At 41.8% G+C, this 22,405-nt stretch overlaps 1 protein-coding gene across 1 annotated transcript in view; it reads left to right on the top strand.

Annotated features, from left to right (window-relative positions):
- Nucleotides 1-5,724: 5,724 nt before the first annotated feature.
- Nucleotides 5,725-22,405, top strand: part of SYBU (syntabulin) — a 41,974-nt gene continuing 25,293 nt past the window's right edge. The window contains exons 1-3 of the mRNA XM_071738227.1: nucleotides 5,725-5,877; nucleotides 6,038-6,224; nucleotides 21,303-21,500. Coding sequence (XP_071594328.1) covers nucleotides 5,851-5,877; nucleotides 6,038-6,224; nucleotides 21,303-21,500 — 412 coding nt within the window. The 5' untranslated portion in view covers nucleotides 5,725-5,850. The remainder of the gene's footprint in view (nucleotides 5,878-6,037; nucleotides 6,225-21,302; nucleotides 21,501-22,405) is intronic.

The raw sequence follows: 22,405 nt of genomic DNA, 5'->3' as shown, positions 1-22,405 counted from the left end.
ATTATGGCTCCAAAGTATTTTTCTCATAACAGCTTTCCAAAACAGTTTCCCATCCTGCTGGCAGAGCTTTATTATCCCAGATGTTTTTACTCAAATTTGGCTGTATGTTTTAAAATATTACCCTTTGCTCTATAAAATAAGTCTTTCTTACAAGATATGCTTCTTTCAAAAGCATCCTGATAGCTATTACTTACACTTTTCACCTTTGATTTGTGTTGCCAGAGTCCCAAATTAATTATTCTCATATTATGCCTAAGAGTGACATAAAGCAATGCTTCCCTTTTGCTCTTTTCTATATAATATAATGATATGTACATTTATTTCATCTTTCTGTCATTTTCCAGTATTTCTTAAACATGATGAGAAAATTTTTCAGGTACTTCTCTGAATACCTCTAATGTAAACTATTGTGAAGAAAATGGTTAGCTCCAGCTGGTGTTCTTTTTAGGATCTGGGAAATGTTTGAATGAGATTTGCTGATATGTTACACAACCCCTGTGAATAGAAAAACAAGATCAACACATTTGATAAACAAACTACAGGGTGTTATTCTGCCTGGAGAATTTGAACTCATTTGAACTAAGGCCAGTCAGAATGCAGATTATGGAATGATAGAATGCTTTGGGTTGAGAGACCTTTAAAAATCATCTAGTACAACCTCTTACATGGGCAGAGACACCTTACATTAGGCCAGATTGTTAAAAGCCCCATGCAACCTGGCCTTGAACACTTCCAGGGATGGGGCACCCACAACTTCTCCTGAAAACGTCCTCCAGTGTCTTGCCACCCTCATGATTAAAAAAATTATTCTTTATATTCAATCTAAACATACCCTCTTTAAATTTAATCTTTTGTCCCTCGTCCTGTTATTACAGACACTGGTAAAAAGTCACTCTCCATCTTTCTTTTTAGCCTCCTTTATTTATTGAAAGTCTCCAGTAAGGTCTCCCCAGAGCCTCCTCCAAGCTTGTCTCAGTTCAGTGGTCAGGGCACATCAAAACCTGGAGAAAAGAACTGGTCTCTGTTATGCCCCTTCATTCTCCCAGGAGAAGATAAAAGAGGAAAAAGGAAGAGAGGCTTAAAGTTTGTAAGTTAAAACTAGAACAGGTTTACTGGAACAGGAAAGGGATAGTAACAGAGGGGATGAGTAGCAAATATACAAATGTACACAAAACTCAAGCTTGATATGAATCCAAAGGTCCCTTGTGGCAGAGCCAACTCAGGAAAAAGGTCCACAGCTCTTCCCAGCACCCGATGGATTTGGATCTTGCAGGGCACCTGGAGAGCTGATGAAAAAGCAGAAGCCTCTCTCCAAGATGCCCGAGTGCAGCAAAACAAGGAAAAAGGGAGCAGGAAGGGGGGAGATTTGCCTTCTATGAAGTATGGCAGGAAATGGGAGGGAATCCTGACCCCTTCTGTTCTGCTCCCAGGGATCCCTCAGGGTCTTGGATGCCCTCACTCTAGGTCCTCATATGGATACCATAAAATCAGCCTGGCCCACTCAAACCATAACAAAACTGAACAGCCCCCACTCCCCGTGTTGATGCTGAGGATTGCTGTGACTCAGGTGCAGGACCTTGCACTTAGATTTTAATTACATTTCATACATAGTTTCTAAAGCAGAAGTAGCACTCATAAGTAATCAATTCATATATACGATAGTCAATGAACATTATGTGTTTCATCTTCTTCCTCTATTTTTGCATTTATCTGATTTACAAAAGCATTCTGAGTCTTATATATTTCCTTAATTTTCCTTAGCTTCATGTGCTTTCATACAACATTTACCCATTTCCAAATTCTGGAAACCTGATTTCAGCATCATTCTCACATTCTCACATTCTGGGCGAGAAAAAACTGTCAAGGCATCATAGGTCTCAGCTGGTGAAGTACAGATGCTCTTTAGGTCATGAACAGAAGCATTACCAGCTATCTGCCTGAGCTAATGAAATTGCAGCAGTGGGATTACAGGACCCAGCCCATTCAGTAGTTCCTTTGACCCTAGAGGGAGATGTGATGCAAAACCAAAACCTAAACTATGGTCCTGGAGCAGTATAAGGTATTGGCTGCACTTCATCGACCTATGAAAACCCAGTGCCAAACCTAAAATCATAGAATCATAGAATTAGCTGGGTTGGAAGGGACCTCAGAGATCATCAAGTCCAACCCTTGATCCACTACCAATGCAGTTACTAGACCATGGCACTGAAAAAAAAAAAAAAAAAGAAAAAAGAAAAAAATCAGCCACCTGAAACTAAATTTAGGGAGATGTAGGCACTAGAACTCACAAATCTAAAATAACTTTGCAAGAAAGTCAACAAAACCAAACGAACATAAGGTCACAAAATGTCTCTGGATTTCATTCCAAATGTCCTAGGGTACTTTTGGTGTTACAAAAAAAATTGAAACTGTCCTGGTCTGAGCAACAAGTCAGCCTGGTTTGGGCAATACCCAGGTGGTAAAACTGAGTGCAGGAGCATGCCACTTGGCCACAAAGTCACATCTTGCTAGGGTACACAGCAGTACCAAACAATAACACCAGAGAAACAGCAGCAGTGCACGAGGTGATTTTTGAGAATGTACGTAAGGCAGGAATCAGCCCCTTAGTTATTATTACAGCCCAAAACCATAAAAAGAAAAAGTTAAAAAAGTAAAAAAGTAAAAGTAAAAAATATAGGTTCCACACCTATTGCCACCCGGGGAGTCTACAGCCTCTGACTTCCTAGAAGTGCTGCTGGCTTCTATTCTGTGAGATTGGTCAAAAGTAAAGTCAGGAGTGGAAGCCTTCTCACTGAAGCTGAAATGCTGCATAGAAAAGAAGGACAATTAATTCATGGGATGACAAAGGCCATACACAAAGCTGTAGAACAGAGAAGGTCTCAACTGAGGCTTGGACTCTGTTGGTAGCATGAATAAATGCCTTGTTCTACAGAGTGCAAAGGTAACCCTTGTCTGTATTGCTGAGCACTGGGATTCTCTTCTGGGCATGTAATTTTTTTTTTTTTTTTCTTGTTCTGAAGTGTCCAACTCTGAACAGCAGCATTTGGGTACTTAATTAGGATGCTGAGACCTTTACTGGGCTTCTCCATCACTGTTATTCTGATAGATCATGAGCCAAAAAAAACAACCTACCAACATGCAAGAAAGCAAACTGCAAAACAGCATTTGCAGTTGTCTAGCAATTATGTACCATCAGATGGAACAAATAAACTTACATAACCAAATTGCACAGAAAGATTTGCAAAAACACCAGGTGAACTTTTAGTCTCAGCAGTTCAGACATGGAAGCAGCAATGCACCATCTTCCTCCTGTCTGTGCCTAAGGACACTGCTAATTGCTAGCTAAGAAAACCACCAAATTATAAACCCCATTCTCCCTCTCATTGTGAAGGTTCAGAGTCAGCAGCAACAGGAGCAGAGGCGACAGTAAAAGGTACTCTGTGATCCACTACAATTCACGCCATCCTCTCTCTCTTCCAGATTTTTCTGGAAAAGCACTTTGTTTGACTGAAGCTCTTAGTAGGAACGCCTGGAATAAAAACTGCTTCATATACCTTGCTCCCCTTTCAGCAAAGTGTAAGGTCTAACCCCAGGCCTGGCTCAGTGCCCAGCTTCCCCTGGCAGCTCCTGGAGTCCGGGCTCTTCTGCTGAATCTGTGGCTTCTTGAAGAGCTGCTGCTTTTCCAGGAGGGAGCAGAGCAAGAAAAAGCCTAAGAAGATACTGTTCTGCAGGTTTTCTGAGGCCCTTATGAATGCAGAATGTTTTGCCTTTCCACAGCAAATATGGTTTCAGTCAGAGTTAAATACCCATTTTGAAATTTAGTTTTATAGGTAATACAGCAATACCAAACAATGGGATCACATGACCTTATCAAGTATGTGTTCTTCCCAGTATGGATGATTAACTAGTCCACAGTAAAAATATTTTAATAAGCTGAAAAGTGACTTGATTCCTCAATTTGTATTAGATATACATTGGCTGTAAGGGGGAAAAAATTGTTTTCCTGAAAGTTAATGATTGTTTTATGATTTATGATAAGGCTATAAATCTCTATGCAAAAAGAAGCAGAGATCAAAGGGAATCATATCCTATTATGAATTCTAAGGCAGCCTGAAGACTTCAGTTTTCATATCTTGCTTCTTAGCAAGGCAAAAATTTGAGCTTGAAACAGGAAAAAGATAAAGCAGACTCTGACAATTGAATCATCATCAACTCTTGAGCTGAGTTACTATGGCAATGGCGGTGCTGCTGCACAGCTTCTTCTGCTGGTACAACAGCATTTTAAATGTACATGGGAAATTTCCACTACACAGGTGCCTTGTGCAGCTCACATGAGAAGCCCATGGTCTCAGGTGCTCTGGTTGCTACTGAACGGAGGAGTAAATTTGTGTGATTCAAATATGTGATTTGTAATTTTCCTTTTTCCATGGAAACACTCTTTGGAGCAGTAGGGAAGGTCTGTGATTCTTCCTGCTCTTTTATGCCTCAGGAAGGTATATTCCAGTGCCTAAAAGATACTTTACAGAATGTAGAATTTTTAATACAGGAATTTTAAGCATTTTTTTGCAGCTGTAACTAGCTCACTTCTCTGAATTATGGATGTCTTGACACCGCCAGGGGAGGATGGTATCATCTTTTTGGCAGAGCATAGCTTGGAGCTCTACATAACTAATGGATCTAATTCTGACACCAGCTTAATAAATTAGTAATTATAACTCTTTGTATATGCAACAATCAGTGTGTCAGTACTCACCAGTGTCCTCTTTCCTCTTTGGTGACTAGATGAATACATCACCTTTTCTATTACTGATGGCCTGTTCTCTCTGCACAGCATATAAAAGCCACATTTTCTCTGAATTATTTTTGAGACAGTATTTAATATTTACATTGTAATAGCAAATAGAAGCTTCCAAAAGGAACTGGAGCTCTTTGTAGGAAGCATACACACAAAGGACAGCTTCGCCCCAAAATGCTATTGATAAAAGTACAGTTTTTGCAAGCTCATTAAGTCCTAAAAGGAGACATTTATATGGAACCTCAAGTGAAGTCCATTATCAAGACATTCATGATTCTTTTCCACAGAAAATAAGTCCTTTTCACCCACTGCATGGACTTGCATGTAGACCAGCTGCCCATCCTGCTAATACATGCATATCTTTCAACCAGGCCCACTCTGGGGAGCAGATGGAAGACGTTAACATACGTGCATTGGTCAATGAGGGTCAACAGCAATTATTGCTATGAAAGGTATAAAATACAGGACAATAACTAAATATAAAAATATACATGGAGAGAACCAAGTTTTTACATCTCAATGTGTACTACTATAAGCTGTTTATGAGGAGTAAGGTGCAGAAAACATCTGACGCATTTTGCTATTTCTGTAGCTACACATCCATCGTATTTGCACTGCTGACATCTGCCCGCTGCTAGGGATCTGGTTTGGTGCCTCAGCGTGAATTTAATAAAACCGGGCCGGATTTTAACATGTTTGTGTCCCTCACGGCTGTCCCGACCAGAGGCAGGCAGCACAGGCAGGGAGCGGGCAGGGGAGCTGCCTACCTGGGGCAGTCCCGCTGCGGAGTGTCGAGATCTTGGGGCTGCTCCCCGCCCGGGCCGGGGGGGGCCGCGGTCCCTACCCCGCACCTGCTGGGAGCCCGCGGCGCGGGCGGCAGCGTTGGCCCCGGGCGCGGCCGGCGGCGGCACCACGTGTCGGGGCGGGGAGCGGCGGCGGGGCCGGGCCGGGATCTGCCACCCCCAGCGCCGCAGAGGCAGCAGAGAGCCCGACTCACCGCATCCCTCTCGTCTATGCCAGGTGCCTATCCCCGGCTGCGCCGCGACTGAGGAGCGATGGGGCCTCTGCGGGAGAGCAGCAAGGTGAGGAGCAGGGGATGGGGGGCGGCAGGGGTGGCTGCGGGGACCGGAGACAGGCAGGGGCAGGCAAACCCCGGCCCCCCCCACCCCGCCCCTGCGGGATGGTGGGAGGAGGAGGGAGCATCCCAGGGTCCCTGACGCCGGGTTGTCCCTTCCCGAGCAGGAGCATAAGACGCAGCTGGAGAGGGAGGTGTCCCGCAGCCGCATCCCCCGCCTGGTCCTGCGGCCGCAGCAGAAGGTATCCCCGGCTTCCGAGTCGCCCTTTTCGGAAGAGGAGAGCCGGGAATTCAACCCCCCCAGTTCCTCCGGGCGCTCCGGCAGGACCATCAGCAGCAACAGCTTCTGCTCAGGTACCGCATCGCCAGCCCGGACTCAGTCCTCAGCCTGGGGTCGGGGTGGGCCCCAGCACACTGACCCCCGAAGCTTTGCTGTCACCCTCCGATGCAGCATCCCTGTCTCGGGCTCATATTGAGCCCTGACGAGCATCCTGCTGCTTTGCAGATGAAGAAGGGCAACCATTGATTTTTCCAGGGAAATTCAGTATCTGTTCTTCTAATACATGCCAGTAAGCGACACCAGATGTTTTTAGTTCGAGTTGTGCTATCCACTGCACAAAAGTTGGCGGTTTTACTGCGGCAGAATAGTTGCTTTAAAGAGAAAGATTTGCCTTAAAAACTGCAGCATGGGCTTGAGGCATTCTGAAAAGCCAATAAGCCAGTCTGCAAGATAGGGGAGGTGCTACTAAGGACCTCAGACCTCGGCCAGATACTGCAGTTCCTTCTGGGTTTTGTGACAACGATCTCCATGCATGAATCAAAGCAAAATATGTAAATGACATTTTCACTATTATATTGAAGGGAGTTTTGTTTATTAGAGAATTCAGACTTCTCCTGACAAGCCTGTCACCAGGAATGAACTAGACATGATGTAGAGTTCCCTGTAGAGGGGGCAATGGCTGGGTGATAGATCAAAAGTAAATGACCACTCTCCAACTGTAAACATGAAAAGTATCTTGTGCTTTTCAAAACGAGTCCTTTACACCAAGGACATCTTGAAACCGTATTTTTATGTTAAATATTTGTCCTGTGTAAAGTTTAGCACTGTTAAAACCCTCAGCTAGCGGTGAATGACTCAGATCCATAACTAGGGATGAATAATCTTTTAATTCAGAAAGACTCTTCTCTGTGTGTGGCATTATCCATGGGAATAAAAGCATTGAGGGCCACAGCATTAATACCTTCAGCTCTGTATGCATGTGGTAATTTTAAAGATTATTTTGGTGACTAAAAATTTGGTTTTAATAATATTTTGGAGAGCATAGCATTCTCTGTCTAACTTTGTGTCCAGTGACAGAAGAAATGGTAATGGTCACAGACTCTCACACAGGACATTTAACCTGAATATGAGAAAATACTTCTTTATTCTGAGGGTAACAGAGCACTGAAACAAATTGACCAGGGAGGTTGTGGAGTTTCCATCCCTGGAGACATTTAAAACCCACTTGGACACGTTCCTGTGTAAACTGCTCTAGGGGATCCTGCAGGGGGTTTAGACACCGGTGATCTCCAGAGTTCCCATCCAACCCCTACCATTCTGTGATTCTGTGAAAAATCTGAATTATAAGAAGTATTTTTGTCATAGTTAATATCAGAGCAAGTTCCTGAACTTCCTTTTTGTTCATAAAGTATTTCAATAATCAAAGGTTTTCCAGAGAACAGTCAGAAACACCCATATTTATCTTTGACTTCACTACAGTGGATCTGGCTATTGTTTTTTTGTAATTCCTTTAACAAAAAGCAGTGTATTGAACACAGTGTACAAGAACAGTCAATTTTCTTAGATTAGAAATACAATATCCATGTTTGAATCTACCATTTCCTTCTTAGCTTGGATAGATTTTGCAATTCAGGCTCAGTGGAATGATCTATTCGTTTATTGTTTAATGAATAATGCAGAGTGTTAAACAAACACAGTATTGTAGGAATGCTGAAGCCTTTTTCCCAGGCCTTCTGAATCCTTCTACCTTGTCTGCTTGAGTTTGTCTGTTACAAAGAAGTAAAGTCTTTTGAAGATTTCTAGAAGTACATTATTTTTATGATCTCTCAAAATGGCTGCTTTTAAGCCTGATTTTTGTCCCCTCCTTGTTGACAAGCCTCTCATCCTGGTTAATGACATTCTTTTTTATGGTACCTTTTGCTTTTGTATCACGTCCTTCAGATCTACATAACACAGAGCTGCCAAAGTGGGACACCCTTGCTGTCCCACTGCCGCTGTCTTGACTCCAGCAGAACTTTGAATTTACTCTGGGGGTGTCTGATCTCATGCTTTGACAGTTTTAAGGCACCTTTCACAGACATATTGAGGAATGTGAAGCATCTCTTAACCTGCCTCTTAAGTGCAACTGGTCGTATTTTTATTTCTTATATTCATCTTTCACTCTTTCATGAATGCTGTGTTGATTTAATTGGGTTTTTTTCCCCATGCTGAGAGCTTTTTGTGCTTCTCAGGCTGCCTGCAGCACCCATCCAGGTATGCTCTAGCCAGTTTGACTGCTCCAAGTCATCAAACCTTATGCTGCCCAGGACCGGATGAGGCACTGTCCTCCATCCCAGTCTGTGGCTTTGCTATTGATAGGCTCAATGGATTTTTCACCATGATGACAAGTCACTGGCTTGCTTTCCTCATTCTCTGATATCTCTTCCCTTTGTTCACCTGATGATCCTTCCTTATCTTCTCTGTCAATTTTAGATTGAAATTCCTCATCAGCAGCAGGTGGGTGCTGGTTCCTGTTTCTGGGGAGGGGTTGGCAAGGAATTGTGTGGAGAGGGGAGTGCAGGGACCACAGTCCCTAACCTGCCTCTCCTGATGCTTTGCTAGGCACCGTCTTAATTGAAAAGTGGCATGTGCAGAAATTGTAATTAAAATTAGAAAGTAATAAATCTGGAAGATATGAGCAGATGAATAATATGATAACTGACAGTGTGATGGCAGTATGAAAAAATTGATGAGCATTTGGATGAACGCCTTTTTTGTAATTTATTTGGAGCATTAAATTCAAAAAGGTTCTTGATAAGCAGCAAATAGCATAAATTGGTGCCTGGATTAATGGCTTTCCTCTTTAGCTTTCTCTTGACAAGTTGCTCTCCGTTTGCCTGGATTATTGACACCAAGTGGTTCTGCTCAGTACCTTTCTTTTTCCCCTGGTATTTCCTAATCCAGTTTAACATGCATTTCGTTCTTGATTTGCCAGAGCTTCTGAAGTTGTCTATTTTTCGTGGGTGCCTTCATTGCTCCCAATGTATAAATAAAGCCTTGGAGTTCTTTATCTCTAAATGAGAGCAGCAGAGTCTTCTAGGTAGGAGGAACCTTTGGGAACTGTGGTGGTGCTGTAGGCAGGGTAGCAACAGCAAAAAACACTATTTGGCAACAGACAAGATATACTTCATTTTAATGCTTAGTTGTTTTTCAATAAGTTGTTAGTCCTGGCTGAGATAAGTTTTAAATGTACATGGTCATCTCCCTCTTTGTCTTTTGTGACTGGATCAGAGACTTAACTTGATTGTGTTGGCCAATTATTTGAAATTGACTTTGTGACAGTTTTGCTTTTAAGTCCATATGAAACACAGACTGTAAATGTTTTATCTGTGGTATTCCTGACAAAATGTATTTTTAATCTTCTCCCTTTCTGCTAAGTGAACATGGATGCTGTCTTGATGTTGTGTAGCCAAGCTGAGCCTTTTTATCAGTATTCACTCCGTGCAATCCCTCCTTAAAACCTCAGCGCATCTGGGGTTCTGTTTGTCATTTGATACGGAGCCGCTGCTCTCCTCTGGCTTGGATGTCAGCCACACAACTCCTATGATGTCAATTGATGAAAAAGCACTCCCGCAGCAGCTTCATCTGGCTCTGCTGCTACTGAGCACTTCCCCATCTCATGTATGTTTTCCTCATAAGTTGCACTTGGCTTTGAGGTGGCTCTGCACACTCACCTTGTCAGTTGGGGGAGAAGGTGATTTTAAACATTGCAAACAAATCATCCACACACCAGTCCGTGGCTGAGCTGCTGCTGGGCTGCCCTTGGTAGTTCCAGTTCCAGTGTTTGCCTTACAAGAAATATGATCCTTAGGGCGGGGCGTTACCCTTGGCTTTTGCCTACACGTCCTTTTGATACCAAGCCAGTTGCATATTGGACTGAAGGCAGCATGGATGTGCTAAGCTCAGTAACAGACTGGTTATCTTCTCCTTTTAAGAATGTTAGTTTGGGATATACTCTTTTTCTAGTTTCTGCCTCTGAGTAGCTCAGCTTTTAAATTCCTCCTTATGAAGACTTGTTAGGTACTACCTTTATAATGATGCCCAGGCTTTCCTTCAGCCTTGCTTCAGAAGCCAGCTGCTTGGTGTTCTGCAGGTAATGCAGCAGCACTTTGTTCCCTGAGGTGCAGCTTTGAGGGAACCATTTGTGCATTTAATAATCTGGTTCATCCCCAGGAGCTGCTTTATGCCCATAGCAATCAGTTCCTCTGGCCTCAGTCTGCACAGTACCACAGGCCACTGAAAACCAGCACTGTCTCTGCACATGAATGGTTGTGACTCATTGTAGCAGAGCTTTCAGAAAATCTGAGGCTCCTTTTTTTGCTATTTCTTTTGCATTTTAAGATTTGAGTTAAATGCTTATTTCATAACTTGTTATTTTCTGGTCTGAAGATTTTTTTTTTAAAATCTTCACATGCATGGCACAATGTGCTCTGGCACTGAGGCTGTGCTGTAAGCCCACCAAAGAGCTGCAACAGGAATCTCTGCATTACTGCTTCCTGCTTACTTGCTCATGTTCCTTGAACTCCCAGTTTATTTGACAGTGCTCAGCTCTTGATGGATGTTGGGCCTGAATTCACAGTGCATAGGTCAAAAAAAAAGCTTGTAGGCCTTAGGCAGGCTTGTTGAAGTCCACGTGAATGCATGACCTCCTATTGCTAGCCACAGACAAGAAGAAAAGCATTCTACCAGTGTTTTTGGATAAGAAGCTTCATCTTCTTGCATGCACCCCAGTAAATAATTTCTTAATTTGAGCATTGAGGTAGGGTGTATTGTAAACCAGATAGCCTTAGAGGCTACACTTAATGTGTGTGTACTTAAATATATGTTTCTGAATAGAAGGAGATAGGGGAAGACAATTTTGCAGTATTTTTAACAAATCAAAAGATTGAGGACAGAATTAGTACAAATTACTGAAAGCAATTACCTCTGTTAAAGTCCTGCACCTGGGTCAAGGCAATCTCATGCACAAATACAGGTTGGGAGGGGAAGAGGTTGTGGACAGCCCTCAGGAGAAGGAGCTGGGGGTGGTGGTGTGCTTGGAGCTCAATGTGTGATGCAGCCCAACCATGTCCTGGGCTGCATCCAAAGAAGCACAGACAGCCTGTTCAGGGAGGGTATTCTCGCCCTCTACTCTGCCCTTGTGAGACCCCCACCTGCAGTACTGTGTCCTCTTCTGTGTGCCCCATCATGAGGACACAGAGCTCCTGGAACATGTCCAGAGAAGGGCCACTAAATGATCAGAGGGATGAAGCACCTATGAAGACAGGCTGGAGAATTTGGGGTTGTTCAGCCCGGAGGAGGCTCCCAGGTGACCTTACAACAACCTTTCAATATCTGAAGGGGACCTACAAGAAAGCTGGGGTAGGGCATTTTACATGGGTATGTAGTGGAAGGACAAGGGGAAATGGTTTAAAACTTGAAGAATGGTGAGACACTGGAACAGGCCCAGGGAGGTTGTGGCTCCTTCCTTCCTGGAAGTGTTCAAGGACAGGTTGGATGGATCTTGAGCAACCTGGTGTAGTGAGAGGTGCCCCTCCCCATGCAAGGGGTTGGAACTAGATGATCTTTAAGGTCCCTTCCAACCCTAGCCATTCTATTATTCTATGATTCTACTACTTGTGTGTGTATATGTATGTATATACAAATGTATTGTTATGGAAACAGTGAGCTCTCCCATTCTTTTAGTTTCTTGTTATAGGAAGAAATATTTTGGTTAAATGGTTCCTTAATCATTTATTTGTTGTTTTTTTAGAATGAGTCACTGAATCAAAGAGCTATGCTTAAATGTGCTCAAGTGCAGGATATTGAAAATTAGCTTCTCTTTCCTGCAGTCCTTTATGCTGTGTTTTTCCACAGTCCTTTTGCCATTTTTTCCAAACTTCTGAAATGGAGGTCTTCTCCAGCACATTCTTTTGCAGCACTCTGCAAGGTACTTCAGCAATCACTGTGATATTAATTTACAGGAATGTTGAAACAAAACCTGCTTTCAAAAATGCAGGTATGACCTTTGTATAAGAGCAGCACTGGGGACATGTTTCCTTTTCTCACTGCTGCTTCCCTGGAGAATTTCCTGCTGAGGCAGCTTATGTGCAGTAATTTATTGTTGCTTCATGTTGTTAACCACCAGTTCTGTTTCTGCTGGGCAGAGATGTGTTCCAAACATGGAAATGAGAAAAGTGCCTAAATATTAAAGAGTAAAGCCTGTCTGTTCTTCAGTTTTTGGCTTTTGCTTGCTTTTCTTTCAGCCTGACTATTTGTTCCCTCTTCCTAAGTAACGATCCTTTTGTTCCTGTGCCACACAACAACATCTGGACCCACAAAATACTTGACCTTTTAAATGTTTTTTGTCACTTTATTGTGGATCTGTCAGCACTGTGAACCTTTAAAGCCTGACCCAGAGCCTCCTGAGGTCAGTAGCAGAGTTCTCATTCTCTCTGGCACATTTTGGACAGCGTCCTAAGAACAGTCAGTACCTCACCCTTTCAACTGCTCTGTTTGTTGCACTACACACTGATTTCTAAGCTATGTCATGCATTTTCTTTGCCACCATTGCATAATCTAATACTTTTTTTCCAAATGTTTTTCATCCAGTTTTCTACTGAGTTGAATGTGCCATGCAAATTGAAAAATACCACAACTTGAAGCAGAGATGAAGCTCCAATCAGAAATCTTTGATTTCTTTTGAAGAGAGAATCTTGATGTTTTTAAAGAAGTTCTATATGACATGTTTTAACCCTGTTCGGTGTGACATGTTTTAACCCTACATTTATAGGGTTAATATACATGTTTGAAATTTTGGAACATTGTTTTTACCTATATGTATCACCAAATATGTTGAGTAAGTCCTGTGATGATGCTAAGTACCATTCAGGCTTGTATTTCCATTTGAAGAACAGGTACAAGTTTCTATGTGTGGTCTATTGAAAATTTTTATTTCCAGAAATGGTACCTTCAGAAATGGATAGCATATTATAATTTCTTCCTTTGCTGCATGATGGAATTAAACACATAAAAACACACACAGAGAAAACCATCTATATAAAAACAAGAATTACACATAATGTTAATATTAAATGGGTAATATTTCTTATCCTGGATGCAGTCAAGGCTTTCCCACCAGACGTATCACAGATGGTTCCACTTGTAGCTATTGGAGTCAGGAAAGGTTAGTGAGGTCTACTAAACTGCTTCAAAAAAAACTACTGGAAACCAAGACTACTCTTTGTCTCTTTTTCAGACTCTTTTTGCTCCTTACCTTTAGTTAAAATTTTAAGTTTTTCAAATAGATTTTGGTCCTTTGTCATCTTAAATGATGCATCCAAATGTTATCTGTGATGTGATATCAAAACTCTAGTAGCTGTGCTATTCCTAGCCACAGTGCTCTCATAGTAACAGTACTATTTTTACTGGTATTTTTACTAGCAAGCCTTGATGCTTTGTTCTGTAATACTAATACCATTAGTAGTGCTATAAATTTAATGACAAAGCCAGTAAGCCATAATTGTACAGTCCTTTTCTGAGATGGTTTCCCAGAACTCACATCAATCCAGCTTATTAGTGAAATGTTAAAATAGAAGGAAGATAGGTGGAAGTATCATTTTCTGCCAAAGTCAATTAAAATTTGCTGCTTCTGTCTAATGTATTTATTGTTCCATCAAAAGTCAGGAGCTGCTGCCTTTAAGTACACATCTGTGGGGAAAACTACATAGTAAAAGGTGTCCAAGCTCTAGAAGTGAGTCAGTCCATCTTCTTTTCACCTCCCTCTGTCCTCTTCTAGTCAGTCACCATTTATGCCATGCTGTGAATAAGCAGGGAGGACTTTTTGCCAAATCCAGTGGGCATCTTCCATATGAAATTTTCCTTAGTGAACATTTTGGACAGCTAGAACTACTAAAGCATGTCCAAGAAGGGCAGCAAAGCTAATGAAGGGTTTGGAGCACACATCTTACGAGGTGCAGCTGAAGGAGCTGAGGTTGTTTAGCCTGGAGACAGGGAGGCAGAGGGGAGACCCTGTCACTCTTTACAACTGCCTTAAAGGGGGTTGTAAAGAGGTGGGGATTGGTCTGTTCAATGAAGTTACAAGTGACAGGAGAAGAGGTGATGGGCTCAAGTTGCACCAGGGGAGGTTTAGATAGGATGTTAGGGAGAATTTCTTCACTGAAAGGGTTATCAGACACTGGAGCAGGCTGCCCAGGGTGGTGGTGGAGTCACCATCCCTGGAGGTATTTAGGAGCCATACAGACATAGTACTTAGGGATCTGGCTTAGTTAAGGTCTTGTCAGTGTTAGGTTAATGGTTGGATGATGGTGAAGGTCTTCTCCAACCAAGGTAATTCTGTAACTGTGGTTTTCTGAGAATAGTGTTCAGCCTCTGCATGTGATAGAAGCAAGGTCAAAAGAGCTGGTGAGGAGCAGGTATAAAAGTTGCCCATATATTAATGATAGGAACCTCAGGAGCAATCAGAAGGAATTGGAGAGCTTTAGTCTTGATTTTACTTACTTCACTTCTGGATTCGATAATATGACTAGGACAAGAAGTTCAATAGTTTCACCTTGAAAGATGGACAGGGAAAACCAACAAAGTCCCCAACTGTGGAATATCTGAAAAATGATCCTAAGCATGTAGGTTATACAGGACCTCTGCAGATCCTTTCATCCAGACTCTTCTTTGAAGCAGGAGTGCTTACAGCACTACATCATATCAGTCACAGCTTTTTCTGTCTTGAGTCTAGAAAAACCTTCAAGGGCAGGAGTTTGCACAGCCTCTCTAGGTGACCTCTGGGAGAGGTAGAGCTGCTAGCCTGCTTACAGTCACAGGGAAAATGGGGCATGGTTAATTCAAGTTCTGTCTGCAGAGACACGAAGATTAAATGTAGAATTAATTTACTTAGCGGGATTTTATATAAGTAGGCCTTGTGAAATAAACCTCCTTGCTTTTCCTGACAGGGGTATAGTTTTGGTTGCTCTACTGCTCTGTTTTATTGTCCTTGACTTCTGGTAAAACACTTGCCTCACAAACACATGGTATTCTGATTAATTTTATTAAATACCAGCCCAAACAGATCTTAAAACTAGCTGCAAAATTATTTTTCAACTGGTGAGAAGCTACCAAACCTAGTAGCATTTTTAGGACTCTACTTTTAGTGAAATTATTTTTTTTTCCAACGGTCTGTGTGATTTTGCAGTTCTGCAGATGACATGTTTGTAACAAGTATCTAATCTCTTAAGAGTGCATAAAATCAGCTTCTGGAATGGATGGTGTAGAAATGAAATGCTTTAGAACAAATAGAAGCAAAGGAGAATATTCACACTTCTTACCTTAAAGACAAAGATGCACTCCCTAAATCATTGCTGTGTGGGTGAGGATGCCTCCAAAGGGTCATTCAGTGTCATGATGATGTAGGAGTTAACTCTTACCTATTGAAAGCCTGATGGTGTCCATGTGAATATGCTCCACCTCTGTGCTTCCATGTGTAGTACTAATTTTTTATAATTATGTTTCATCCTGCTCCTTTTAGTGTAGTCCTTTGTGTTGCCCAGTTGTTCCAGAAAGGTAACTGTGAATCGCCTATTAGCAATGTGTCCTTACTGGTTGGTGAGCCCCAGACACCTCGCTGGTTAAGATGCCCAAGTCAGTGTGGTGGTGGTGCTGCTCAAAGGAAAGATATGAGATCTTTATGAGACATTAACTTAGAGTAGTGGGACAGTAGGAGAAGCCTAAATTGGGCTGTCATTCTGATTCATCCTTCCAAGAAGCCTCTTTTCCTGCATTTAAAACAGAAAGACCCCCTAGCAGGTGGAAGCTATGTGTTTTGTCAGCAACTTTCATTAATGAATAAAATATCCCTGTGCTACAAGACTGGTCATGAAAACAAGAGCAACACATAGGGGGTCAAAAAATGTGGAACAAGCAAGCAGATTGGGACAATATTCTGAGAAGTTCTAAAATACCCTTGCTGGTTCACCATCAGTAGTCAGTAGCCAGCTCATGGTGTGCCATCCTGGCAGAGCCATGGCTACCCAGGCTAACAGATGATGAACAGCATAGGGAGCATTAGGAAAAGTCTAGAAACAGTTTTTACCTTGGTACACTGAACTGGTAAAGTTCATTAGAGGCCCACATTTAATTATGGAATTCACATTTCCTAGTGGAAATTCAGAGTTTATACAGCCTGAACACTGATCAAGAGAGCCTTAGAGAAGATGAAAGTGGGACAGCAGAGAAGGGATCAGGTGAGGCAATTCAGACTCAAGAGTTAATAACTTGATCTGACAGCTAGGAGCAAGGGTAAAAATAAGTCAGTGGTTCCTCATCAAGGGCATGATTAATTATTTATATGTTATATAAGGAGGTTGTAAATTCAGTATTTTTTGAACTCTTCAGGGCAAAACAGTATTTTTCTGAAGAAGTCTTTAAGGCATATTCTAGTGAAACTTGTAAAGTCTCTGTGCCCAGAAAATCAGAGAAAATTATCAAGTCACACCATAAGTCCCTGAAGTCTGTAAGAACAATATTTTTGTCAGTTGCTAGAGTGTTATTAACACTGTTGTTTATACTTTGACTTTACTATTTGAAATTCAGTCAGCACACACAAATGTCAGAGTGCTCTGAGCAATATCCCTGATTGTTTGTTTGAGGAGACACTATCCTCTGCTTGGCTTTGAAACTTGGCAAGCGTATCTCATCTGGTAGAGTGGTTGCACAGAGCTTCAGTGATGAAATCCAGCTGATGTTCAAAGGGAAAGTGTACTCCCAGAATGCTCTGAGGAGGCCACTGTGAGAAAAGACACCATGAATATTGCTAGGAAAGCAATGAAAGTCATGTGGTATTTTTCTTTTCTTTTCTTCTCTTATTGTGCAAGTAAATAATAAGGCAAGATCAGAAGTATCGACTTGCACAGCAGTATTTACCAGCTTTCTCTCTACTGTCTTCCTGATGCTCATGTTTCTAAGAAGATAAATCAGGTCTATCTGTATTCCTGAGAAGTCTGGACCTGAAATCCTTACTGGGACAAAACTCTTGCCAAGTGACAGGACAGAATCCTTAACTGACCTTGCTGAGAATTACACTCACATCATCTCTTCAGCAGAAAGTGAATCGAATCCCACTGTGAGCTCATCTGCTCCTGTTACTCCTTAGCCTACTATGGAGATAAATTCCTTATCTTGGCCCATTTCTGAGCAGGTAAACATTTTCATCTCCTTCCATCTCCATTGTCAGTGGGATTTTGGGGGAGCCTACAGGACTGTGGGAAATACTGAACCCACAGTGCCACAGTCATATCCTCTTATGGATGAGGAGCAGAGGTGCTCACCATGGCAGTGGGCTGGATGGGTGGTCAGGCTGTGGGACAGAGGGGCATCAGATCAGTTCATGGTCAAGGTCCATGGGAGGGTCTGCTACTCTTACAGTATTAAGTATGATTGAATAGCCTTTTAAGGGTTCAGTAGCAGGGAAGTGCAGGAATCTGGCTTGCATCGAGCAGCTAAGCACCTCAGTGCTCACCAGGATTTTTCCAGAGCAGTGAGTTGCAGGTCTGGTGGGAGGTGCAACCCCCAGTGTAAAAGAGAAATTCGCTTGCCTTTGGTGGTGAGCACAGGCATTTTGCATGTAGCAGTTCCTTCTGTGATAGTAAGCATTTTCATTCTTCAAAAAGCGCTGCAGTAAGCTGACACAGAAAAATGTTTCTCTGCACCTTGCCCTAGATTTGGAAACTTTATGATTTTGTTAACATTTCTGGCTAATACTAGGTAGAAGGAGAAGTTATACATTATATGAAAAATAACCAAAAAATCAAAGGAGACAGAGTACAATAAGAATACAATGATTGATTTATTTTAGCTGGAGTGGGAATGCTTACCTGGTTATTTCTGTCATAAGTGTATGATTAGAGAAGAGCTGGTGTTCTTTGTGCTAACTTCATTTGTGCCTTTAATAAATGCCAAGTTGCAATGAATAAGGAAGTTCTTATGGGTAGAATGAGAATATGTAGATAGATGTAATCTGACCACACAGTGTCACCAGTGTGGTGTCAGAGGCAATGGTGCCTCTGAGTGGTAATTAAAATGATTTTTATACAGTATTTTTATATGCTTTCTTTAGCTACTCTATTTCCTTATTAGTTAGTTTTATGCAATTGTTTTTTTAATGTCCTAATTCTCAACACTGGAGTTTAGTTCTTTCATTTTTTAAAAGGTTTTAACAGCTTCTGAGGTTCTTCCTGGTAGCATCCCTATAGATTTCTTCATTATGAGGATGGCTGGTCACTGGAATAGGCTCCCCAGAGAAGTGGTCACAGCACCAAGCCTTTCAGAGTTTTAAGGAACATCAGCACAATGCTCTTAGTCATGCAGTTTAGTTCTGGGCAGTCATGCAGAGAGCTGGAATTTGGACTTCATGATCGTTATGGGTGTCCTCCAACTTGAGATATTCTGATTCTGTGGTAGCTTTGGGAGTAATTTATATATGAAGTCTCCTATACAAAACACACCTGTAAGGTCTGCAGAACCTACGCAGATATTGCAGGGATTTTATTAGTAGAAAAATTAAATAATTTCTTGTATTTTTCTTTTAAACAAAGTTTTGAAAACAATGGCACACAGTAAAGCATCTAAGTGCAAAGGTCCTAAAAAATAAACTGCATGAACCTGCATTTTTTCTGAATATATTTGATTATAAATGTTTGTGTGCTTCTAAAGGGAAAACATTTCAGCCATATCTAGAGGAACTGCCTGAATGAAGTTCAGAATTTCTCAGCCATGCAGATCCACTGCCCTGTAGGCAACATTCATTCAGTCTGCAGAAGAGACTCTGAACTCTGGAGAGGAGGAGACGGGTTCTGATCTGGGAGGAAATTGCTTCCTTCTCTCTTCTCTTTTTTGAGTTATATTGTGATGTTGATGAGAATGCAAAGGATAAAAACTACACTAAAGTCATAGAATCATAGAAACATCTTAGTTGGAAAAGACCTTTATGATCATCAAGCCCAACCATTAGCCCAGCTCTGCCAAGACTACTACATTTCCCTAAGCACCACATCTACACAACTTTTAAATACCTCCAGGGATGGGGACTCAATCACTTGCCTGGGCAGCTTGTTTTGGATGCCCATCAAAAATTTCTACGATAATTTTTTTTTTCTGCTATCCAAACTAAACCTCTTCTAGCACATCCTGAGGCCATTTCCTCTTGTCCTATCACTTGTAACTTGTGAGAAGAGACCACCACTCATGTTGCTAAAATCTCCTTTAAGATAATTGCAGAGAACAATAAGGTCTCCCCAGAGCCTCCTTTTCTCTAGACTGAACAACCTTAATTCTGTCAACCACTTCCCTTAAGACTTGTGCCCTAAATCCTTTGTGCCCCTCATGTAGGAAGCAATCCTGCTTTAGCCAGGGTGAATGTGGGAATGGGCTGTCTTAGCAGTCTTCTCCTTCCCGTTATTTTTCTAGGAACTAATTCTGAGTTGCAGAAGGCAGCAGCAAAAGGAGGTGCTTGCAGGATTAGTTGAGCTGGTTTGAAGGAATCAAATGTGGTTGAGCTGGGTTCAGTGGTTTGCACCTTTACTGCCTTTTGTGCCTCAGAAGGTTAATTCTGGCAGTGGGCTAGGATGCTCCCGTGGCCTGGCATCATTTCAGGCAGTTTGCAGAGGCCTGGACAGCAACACCTCAGGCTGCTGACTGCTGTTCCATGCTAACACATACAGCATGCATTGGATGTCAGCACCTATAGGTACCTTGTTCAGCATTGGAGGCAGGATGCAGAAAAGTGAGAAGCAAAACATGGGAATAAATGGCTCAGGGCAGGGTAACTGGCCAGGCATGAAGGAAAACTGGTTCATAAGAAAGGCTGAGGTTGCTTTACTGTACTGAGGGAGCAATAGTTAATAGGAAAAACATCCCTTTCCTGAGGAGGTGGGGTAGGCAGGGAGAGGGTTAGATAGTTATAGGGTGCACCTTTTGCCTCATGAATGTACACTCATATACTCACTTTTTAAACATGTCCGTGCAAAGCTCATTGCAAGCTCAGACTTGACCTAAATTACAAGCAGGGTGGAAGTGGTAATTGCATTATGGTCATGTAAATTATTTGGCTCAGTTGCAGGTACTTCTTTGAGTTTGATGTTAGGTAAAGGTGATGCACCAGGAGCAGAGTGCAACTGCATAAATAAGATGGCAGCTTTCATTTTGTTCTGGGAAAGAACAATTACATTTCTCCAGGACAGTAAATATTCAAGGCTCCCCAGTGTCTGTTGTCCGTTTGGTTTTATTGTGTATCTCTAAAACAACAATGACTTTTAGGAGAGCTGTGATTACTTGAAATTACAGGAGATGTGATTAGATGAAGGGAATGTTTGATATGTGGATTTCATCTGGACTCAGATTTCTTGCTTTGCATTTAATTGTTAAGAGCTGGAGTGTGTGTATTCCTGGAGGTGAGGAACACAGGTCTATTCCTCAGGTGGCTGCTGATGCCATGGAGCACTGGTTTGTTCTCAGAGGAATTTGACTTTAAAAAAGCATTCTGTCTGTAACACACCCTTTTCAGAATCAGGTATTTCACAGCCATTTGTCAAGAATGGAAGAGCTCTGTGATCACGGTTGCTTTAAATGGAAAAATAATTTTGAGAATTTTTAATTCCAGTTAAATGAAAATCCTGACTTTGTGTATATAGGGATTAGGTTATTTATTCTCTTGTTATTTAGATAGGAATATAACCTGAAATGGAGCATGTGGCCTGTACTTGCTTTTCATCTGGTGTGTACTACACAAGCCACTCTTGTGTCTTGTTTCATTACATAGTATTCCCTAACCTAGCTAAGTCAAAAGAATTTACCTAAGATATGAGTTTGCATTATGTATTTTGCCAGACACAGGGAAACAAGCACTTGCATTTTTAGCCTACCATGAGGTATTGAAGATTTTCACAAAATGGGAGAAACAAATAGCTTCTCAACCAGGTTCCAGAGACAAGGCATTTCCGTTAACTGTCTATAAACAGATGCAGTTCAAACACCTTTTTTTTTTTCTTTTTTCTTTTTTTTTTCATTTAATGTGCTTGTGTTAACATATTTATTGGTTAGAAATTTGATGCTTTCCCTTTTTTCTTCAGATGACACTGGCTGCCCCAGTAGCCAGTCTGTATCTCCAGTTAAGACTCCTTCTGATGCTGGAAACAGTCCCATCAGTTTTTGCACTGGTAGTGATGGAGACTTCTCCAGGAAGAAATTCAGTCCAGGGACAATGAGCGAAGGGAACCCACAGCTGGCTCGATATAAGAAGGAGACAAAGTCAAGCCTTGTGAAGCCTGGTGAGTATAATATAGTTAATTCCATTTCATTAATTACACTTCTTAATTGACTAGTACATCTACAAGTATCTACATACATTGTGTTGTGCTGCCTCAGGTACTACTAATGCTGATAGTAAATTAAAAAAATAGTTGGGTTCTTTCTGTGGAGCCATCTGCAAGACCTGAAAACACTATTGGTATTACCTTTCTCATGGAAATACAATTGACATCTTCACTTTCTTTTGTGAGGCTCTGATATCAAATAACAACTGAAATGGATTTAATTCTGTTTCTTGGTAATTGCATGCATATTTCACTGGCCAAAGATAAATGACTCTTAGTATCAAAGCAAAGAACTGTAGTCTTCTGATGTTATTAGATTTATTGCTGGATCGTGACTACAGTTCATGCTGCCAGGCCGTGATAGCTCTGGGGATACAACACATCAACCCAAGGCAAGATAAGAGGCAGCCTGGGTGTGGGAGTTAGGCAGATGCAGATCTGTACTACACTGGCTGAATCAAGACCATGTCTCCCATTGCCTCAGGCTAAGGGGCCACCTCAGACCACCAGCTAAATCAGCATCTCTTTGTCACACATCCAGCAGTTTGTCACTGGTTGCTGAAATTTTGATGAGTAGATATAAAATACTTTTTTGATTTGTGCACAGGTAGCTCTTGATCACCAATGGTCAGGGCATTTGTGCTGTTATTTAATTAATCATGGAGACAGGGAATTTTGACCCTGTATAGAGTCAGCTTCAGAAGTAGCATGGTTTATGAGTTCAGGTACCTCCTGACTATACTGTTTCCAGAACCACCTTACCTCTGGAAGCAATTTAGATACTTTCATGAGGAGCCAGCTCAGATTTACAAGTCACTGAAAAGGCTGATTAAATCTGACTTACCGCTATCCCTGCAAGT

The sequence above is a fragment of the Heliangelus exortis genome, chromosome 2 (genome assembly GCF_036169615.1).
Source record: "Heliangelus exortis chromosome 2, bHelExo1.hap1, whole genome shotgun sequence".
Classification (NCBI taxonomy): Eukaryota; Metazoa; Chordata; class Aves; order Apodiformes; family Trochilidae; genus Heliangelus; species Heliangelus exortis.
This window is presented reverse-complemented; position numbering and strand designations above follow the sequence as displayed.